Genomic DNA, 8,112 nt, shown 5'->3' with positions numbered 1-8,112 from the left:
CGGGCCATAGTTTGCCCACGGCTGATCTAAAATATCCCATTTGGTCTCTAGTGCTCCCCAAAAGAAAAAGAATAGAAAATTCTTCACAAATCCAGCAAATAAAGACTATTCTAATAGCAGGGCCCTAGCTAAAATGTCTTCACAAAAGTGGACGGCACCACAAACTGCACTCTCCCGGCACTGCCCCGGACTTCCCCGCCTGGTGATTTAGGGACTTTTCTACTTAGGAGGAGGGTGCTGTTTTTGCCGAGTTCAGCATGTTCATTGAGTCATTTCTTGGAGCCAAAAGCCAGCTCCACTGCATTTCTGCTGGGTAAGGTCCGATGGCCTTGGCGTGGGGCAGTGGTTGTTGATTCATCGGCCTTTCAACTGATGATAAATCCAGAAGCCCGGCAGCAGTACTAGGTAGGCTCCCTTAACAGACCTTGGGCAGGGAATCGGCGGCGACACTTACGGAAACCTGTGGAATGACGCTCATAAACTCCTGTTCGGGGAGGCTCAGGAGAGTGGGGGCAGAGGGAGCTCTGGGATCCCAGGAAGGAGGCAGCAGCAAGGGCTTAGACCACCACATGTAGAACTGGTCGACCCAAAGCCCAAAAAAGCGCCTCTGCTCCTTGAGACGCCCGTTTCCTGTTTACGTTTAAATTCTGGGTGGCTGGTGTCTTGTATCATGAGCATCTGAGATGGTTTAGCTCCTCGGCGTATCGCCTGGAACCCATCTGCCGGGAGGCACTAATCGCTCTAATTGTGTGTACTTCACTCCTGTTCATCGCACAGCCCACGTCTATACTTTCCCAGCGATCATAGTGTTTTAATTTTAATCCCGCCTTTAGCAGAACGTGAAACGCTCCATGAGGGTGGCCCAGTGTCGCTCGGACGCATCCTTTGCAGAGAGTTGTCTTGGGACAGATTATCGCAAGTTACAAATGAAAATCGCAGCCCCGGAGATCCCTCCCCTGAGAGGGGCTGATCTTTCCTGAGACAAAGGAAAGAAAAAAGAGTCTGTGAGGGAGTTTTTCAGGACAGCCCTACTTCTTTGGGCCATCTCCTTGCTCCCCAAAACCACGGCGTGTTCTGCACACAAACTGCCTTCGACAATCTGGTGCCAATAATCACTTTCTGTATAACATCGTTTTTTTAGAAATCACATGAGTCATCTAATGCACGATATCTAAGTTGGAACGTGGTCACGGTAAATATCCCCACGTATCAGAGGCATTTTGATTCAGAGATAATGGTATCTGTTTGCTGGCTCTCAACTAAAATACCTCAGTCCCAACTAGACTGTCTGTTAGTCGAGGCATCTTTTTAAAAGACATGATTTTCATGCTCAGAGGATGGAAAGGGAAATGAAAACCGAGTCCTAAAATAGGTGCATTTAATTCTCCCCAATTTAAATGTAAGTGGCCCTTCTTGAAGGCAATGACGATATTCCCTTTTCTCCCCCCACCAGGAGCGCCTCCATCAATGGCTTGCCTTAATGCTGATGATGGCTGGTGCAGTTTGAGGGAATCTGTAGTTAGTCAGAAAATGCTTCCATAGAATGACCTACCAGATGGGCCCCGTAACAAAGCACAGAGGCATCAAACCACCACAGACATTTGGTGCTTAGAATAATAAAAAGACTATAAAATTAGATTAGTTGAGTCTAATTTGGAATCGGTATATTCCCCATGCACCCTCGCCGCTCGTGGGCAGATAAAGCCTTGAGATTTAGCGCTGTGTCAGAGACTGCCACTTCCAGTAAAAGGAGACCGGGCGCGGGAGAAAGGGAAGAAAGCATTCTGGGAGGTCTCGGAGGGCAGAGCAGTGACCTCCAATGATTTACAGGCCTTTAGCTTAATGAAATTGTTTCAGTGACATGACGGTAAGAGCTCGTAATGGATTGGATGCCCTAATGTAATGAAATTACTCCCTTCTGCCTAAAAAAAAAATGCGCAATTAATATTTACTGAGACCTGACAGCCTTTGGTGCGCTCGTCTGTGTAGTTCTCTCAGACAGTCAGAGAGGAGACGGAGCAGCCTGGCAGACGGGCTGGCTCTGCGGGAGCTCCTGGCTGGGACGAGCAGAGCCTGCGAGGGGTGGAGGGACCGGCGCTCAGCAACCAGGGACGCCGGCCGGCTGCTCCTCGGCGCTGCCCGCACTCAGCCTTCACGCTCTCCCTTGCTTTTCCACAGGCAACTGGACAACAACCACATCAGCTGCATTGAAGATGGAGCCTTCCGAGCGCTGCGCGATTTGGAGATCCTGTGAGTTGATTGTGCGGCCACTGCCTGGTTGCGTGTGCGTGTCCGGGTGAGGAGGAGACAGGGGGAGTGCGTGTGCAGGGGGTTCCGTGCGGGTGCGTTTCTGGGGCTGCTGCTGCAGTGCTATTAACATTGGGTACCGGGAGATCCCTCCGGCTCACCTTGGCCAAAGTGTTCGCAGGCAGCAAAGTGTGATTTCCCACCTCCCGCAAACTGGGGCTCCTGCGAATGAAGTCTCAGCCGAGCCCTTTCTCCCCACTGTTCCCACGGTGTTTGTTGCTGGGCAAAACAGATGGGCCGGAGTAGCCCCCAGCCCCTGCCAGCGCGGTCGGGGGGAGCCTGTCTTGAGTGTGGGCACGCAGGAGGCAGGTTACAGGTCTGGGAGACCAGAGAGGGTAGCACCAGGGGTCAAGGCAATCACCCAAAATCCGAAAGGGATCTGGGCGCAGGACTGGGGGAGGCCAGACAGCAGGTCAAGTCAAGCCATTGCCTTTGCTCCTGGGCTCTCGCCTCAGGTGCAAATCCAAACTTTAAGCAGCGACCTTAAGTGTGGGGGGGAGGGGAGGATGAGAGGAAGTGGACACCTCCCAGAACCCCACTCTGTATACTTTATCTGGAAGCATGGAGCTGCCTTTCTGGGTTCCAGATTTTCAAATGGGTCTGTAAGGAAACCTGACTTATGGGAGGGGAGGGCACTCAGCCAGGAGTCATCTCGGGTCATTCACACTAAAGTTGAATTGTGTGAGAAAACATTCTGATCGCTCTCACCCCAGCTACACTTCCAGTCGTCCCTGGTTTGGGGGAAGCTGGAGAGGAAGGCAGGAAAGCCCAGCAGAACTCGTGTCAGGAGATGCGGGGTCCAGTCCCCACTCAACTCCTAATTAGCTGCATGACCTTGGGCAAGTCCCTTCCGCGCTCAGAGCCTAAGTTTTCTCATTTGGGAAATGAAGGGGTTGGTTGCTCTATCTTGGGGGTCCCTTCTCCTTTCCAAGTTCTATAATTGCTTGGTTCTAAAAATAGTTCTGATGGTACAGTCCCACCCCAGAGAATGCAAAGTGTGGGGTCTGTTGAGCATCCCTGAAAATATGAAGTTACTTAGTCACCAGGTCGCATAGCTCTGACTCCAGGAGAATGAATAAATGTCAGACAAATACATGAGTGAATATTTTTAAATGTCCCTTTGCACATAAAAGGAGGAGTGAAGGGCTCCCTGTCCCTTCCCCTGGCACCTGGCCCTGCAGACAGCAACGGGCGGGAGAGAGCCTCTCCACGTTGTATGCGAGGAAGGTGATTCCAAGAGGAATCACGGGAAAGAGAGGGGAGCTGCTGCTGCCAGTGCTCGGACTGATGAAAGCCGAGCATCCCAGCACCAAAGGGGCAGGCCTTTAGTCACCACACTCTGACCCCGGAACCCGCAACCAACGCATGTGCCCAAATGTAGTCACGATTCTCTCTGCCTGAAAGAAAGCCTCTGTACAAAGGGCTGCTAGGAGCATAGCACCCTATTCTTGGGACGGATGAGGAAATTCCTTGGGAAGAGATCAGGAAATGGAAGTCACCAGCTGCCACGGAGCAGCTGGGCGACCTCTACAAGACGTGGTGGGGTCTCCTCACCAGGAAGGCGGGGGCAGAGGGGGCAGTGTCTGACAATCAGACACACCTGGGTGTGGAAGCCAGGACTCAGTGGGACTTTGGCCAGATTACTGAGCCTCTCTGAGCCTCTTTTCTTCACGTTAAGAAGAGGCGCCTGATCTATTTCATAGGAAGGGCTCCCCAAATAGTGTTTCTTTCAGGCCCCTCACTTTCTCCCGACCATGCCCCATCCCCATCCAGGGGCAGTTGGACTCAGAAACACTAGTATCCAGGCACACCGGGTCTCTCACACTGGAAGCTTACAAGCCTGTGATGAAAAGTTCTCTTTCCCCATCATTGCAGAGCCCGCAGGATCTGATTAGTTTATCTTTGCGATTCCAAACAAAGCCAGATCAATAGCTTTGTTTTAAAGACACGCTCATTTGGCTTCACGTGGCTAAGTACTTAAAATTAATCATCATCAGTGAGTCCACGGGTTTCTAATCTCCAGCAGAGGCACTCAGCTCTGGAACCATCCATCTTAGTGGGGAGCTATTCTGAAACTGGCTGGAGCTGACATCTCCATCTAAAGGACCTCCCCTCCCCACCCCCAGACCTCCCAAATCTCAGCTAGGCATCGACATTTTGTAATACTTCCCTGTAATCACAACTTGGCACCATAAAGAATCTTGACAATGACATAAATAGGAACTAAGGGAGGGCATCGTGCGTTAACTTAGTAAATTCTTCAGAGATGCAGAGAGAGGGGATGGAGTTCGAAGCCCGCTGTCCCGGGGCAGGTCACCTTTCAGCACCTGCAGCTGTAACATCTGCACATTAAGAGACAAGATGCAGTCTTTCAGGTGTGTCTTCTCTCTGACGTTGTGCAGCGTGAAGTACAAAACAAGGAGTGACTCGGGGTGACCTCGTGGAAAGCTCTCAAAATTAACTCAAGGGAAGTCTGTGGACCTCACCTACAGTTGACCTTTGAACAACATGGGCATTAGGGGTGCTGACTCTCCCTCTCCCCTGCCCACAGTCAAAAATCTGCATATAACTTTGGACTCCCCACAAAACTTAAATCGTCTCTCAGTATCTCAGGGGACTGGTTCCAGGGCCCCCCACAGATACCCAAATCCATGAATGCTCAAGTCCCCTGTATAAATGGTGTAGAGCAATGCATACAGTTGGCCCTCCACGTCCACAGACTCCCAACCTCAGATGGGAAACAGCACAGGTATTTAGTGAAGAGAATCCCTGGGTCAGTGGACCTGCCCAGTTCAAACCCGTGTCGTTCAAGGGTCAGCTGCACTAGTGGAAATATTCACGCGGGATCGCCCCGTGACTCGTCCTCCCTGTGAGAGAAATGCCGTAGGACTTCTTTCCATCTAGACCGAGGCGGGTTTCCCCTGTTCCAGGGAATGAGAACTTGGGAGGCGAGTCGACAGGAACCACTCTCTGCAGTGAGGGGAGCGGCAGGGGTACAGGTTGGAAAAGACTCAACTCTGCCCACCTTGTCCGCATTTATGGTGCATGCCCAGTGGGAGATGCCCAGCACCGGGCATGGAGGACAAAGGGAAGGAGTCAGGTAGCCAGGAAAGGGGCTAAAAGGAAAAGCATAGTGTAGGCCAGTGGTCGGCAAACTGCAGCCCTTGAGTGTGGCTCTTCCACAAAATACCACATACGGGCGCACACACAGTGCAATTGAAACTTCGTGGCCACACTCAAGGGGCCAAAGAGCTGCATGTGGCTCGCGACCACTGGTGTAGGCCACAGTTTGCCGACCACTGGTGTAGGCAAAACTTCTCAAGGCCCGAGCCCCCACAGGGGAGGAATCCCAATGCAAGTGATCGTAGCTGACATTCGGGCAGTGCCCCGTCCCCAACACATAACACAACCAATGCTTTAGCCCGTGAGCTCTCTGCATCCTCACAAACCTGCTGGGAAACTGCTGTTATCGCCGCCCGCCTTGTACAGAGGAATAGCCCCTGTCAGGGAAACCAGGGAACCGCACGCCCAGCAGCAGCAGAGCCCGAGTGACCAGCATCCTGCCAGCTGCCCCTCTGAGCTGTGTCGCCAGGGCTCTCCTAGGGTTGGCTCCCCTGAAGCATGGCCGCCATGCGCCATGGGTGGTGTGAGCTGGCCCCGAGAGCCGGGCGAGGCAGGCGACCCAGGACTCAAAATCCTGGTGAGGAGAATGCAGGTGCTTCCCTCAAGCCTGCAGAATTGTCATCTCCTTCCCCCAGTTTAGGGGTCCCTGCAAAGTTGAAGATGAATCAAACTCACCAGGCAAAGAGAATAATCCCACTTTTCACTGACTTACATTCTAGTCCCAGGGACGATGTAGTCTCACTTCTGGATGCCGCCAATTGACGTTGACGCCCAACGGTTTGGGGGCCCCATTCTCCAAACTGCCCCAAAACACAGCCCAACTTCCTGTATGACACTTAAGGTTCTTCATGGAGGGGCCTGTTTCCCGTGAGTCCGACGCCCTTCTATTACCCACATCACTGCCCTTTCATTTCCACCTGTTCTATCCATTTGGTGACTCACATCTTGGCTTTCTCTAAGGCAGTGGTGCTCAACCTTCCTAATGCCGCGACCCTTTAGTACAGTTCCTCAGGTTGTGGTGACCCCCAACCATAAAATTATTTTCCTTGCTGCTTCATAACTGTAATTTTGCTACTGTTATGAATCGTAATGTAAATATCTGATATTCAGGATGAGTATGGACAAATGAAACAAAAATGAGAAGACCTAATGAATAAGATTGTTAATTAATTTTTTTAATAGTATTACGGGAGGAAAGAAAAGATTTTCAGATATTGTCTCCTGACTACATGTAGCAAATCAGATCAGCAGACACGTCCTGAAAGGTTATTACCTACCGGTGAGGGGTCTGCCCGGAGAGATCCCAGGCCCAGCAAACTGCGTGCAGATCCTCAGGTCTGCAGATAACCAGGGGTGCCGTTTGGAAGGGCTTGCTCCCACTTATGTCATTACCAAGGCCTCCACTCCTTCGGGTTACTGCCAGCTCAGGCAGCCCTGCTGTAATCCATGGAAATTCGGTGACATTACTCTAGGCTGGCCCTGGTGTCTGTAAAGAAAAGGGACAGAGAGGCCAAGAGCAAGGCCGGGCGACAGTGAGCCGAGGCCTCCTAGCATTTCGCACCTCGGCTGCCCCACTTCCCTCACCCGCGTCCCGGCTCTGGCCAGGGGATGCCAAGGACAAGTTGGTGGTTGCAAAGAAGCTGGCACCTGGGTCTCCAGGCCCCGGGCCCCATGTTCTTTGCCCACGTGGGAACCTCCTGCAGTCGGGCCCTTTGGGAGAAACCCCTGGTGACACGGAGACCCTGAGTGCAGTTGTCTTTCTAGCCCATCCTTTAGTGGCCTCTCCTATTTTGGAGGTTGAGGGAGGGCAGACTTTGATCCCAGCTCCTGCTTTTAGCTCTCTCTCTGGAACTAGACAACAGACCATATTGCATCTATGGATGAGTTTTACTTAATCTCATAACGTGTTACAATGGAAGAGAGCATTTCATACTTAAAATATATTGTATTTTTCATAAAGTTCTAGCTTGGGGCTTTTAGCAACCAGAAGCATTGGCAGCCCTGGGCTCATTCTTGCATCGCGATGGTCGGTGTGGCTGGGTGCACAAGCCCGCCTCCCATGGGGTGTGGCTGCCCCTTTCCCACTGGCCTCTACTCCTTTGGGTTGCTGCCAGCTCAGGCAGACCCTGCTGTAATCCATGGAAGTGCGGACACCCCACAAGCTAGTCTAGCGCCAGGCGCCAGGACAGGAGAGCTCTCAAAGGGCGGGCAGGTGCTCCGGCGGGTCAGACTTGCTGTCTAGCGCCAGGCGCCAGGACAGGAGAGCTCTCAGAGGGCGGGCAGGCGTTCCGATGGGTCAGACTCGCTGGGCCAAAGGTCACCAGAACTGCCGAGTGTGCAAGGACACGCAGCTAAATTGGAGGTTGAGGGAGGGCAGACTTTGATCCCAGGTCCTGCTTTCAGCTCTCTCTCTGGAATTAGACAACAGACCATATTGCTTCTATGGATGAGTTTTACTTAATCTCGTAACATGTTCTTTAACAATAGAAGAGAGCATTTCATACTTAAAATATATTGTATTTTTCATCAACCAGAAGCATTGGCAGCCCTGAGCTCATTCCTGCATCGCGATGGTCGGTGTGGCTGGGTGCACAAGCCCGCCTCCCATGGGGTGTGGCTGCCCCTTTCCCACTGGCCTCTACTCCTTTGGGTTGCTGCCAGCTCAGGCAGACCCTGCTGTAA

At 52.2% G+C, this 8,112-nt stretch overlaps 1 protein-coding gene across 1 annotated transcript in view; it reads left to right on the top strand.

Moving 5' to 3' along the window:
- Positions 1 to 8,112, top strand: part of SLIT3 (slit guidance ligand 3) — a 532,520-nt gene that overhangs the window by 403,500 nt on the left and 120,908 nt on the right. Inside the window, exon 6 of the mRNA XM_006774961.2 lies at positions 2,179 to 2,250. Within this exon, the coding sequence (XP_006775024.2) occupies positions 2,179 to 2,250 (72 nt within the window). The remainder of the gene's footprint in view (positions 1 to 2,178; positions 2,251 to 8,112) is intronic.

This window comes from Myotis davidii, unplaced genomic scaffold, assembly GCF_000327345.1.
Source record: "Myotis davidii unplaced genomic scaffold, ASM32734v1 scaffold828, whole genome shotgun sequence".
Classification (NCBI taxonomy): Eukaryota; Metazoa; Chordata; class Mammalia; order Chiroptera; family Vespertilionidae; genus Myotis; species Myotis davidii.
This window is presented reverse-complemented; position numbering and strand designations above follow the sequence as displayed.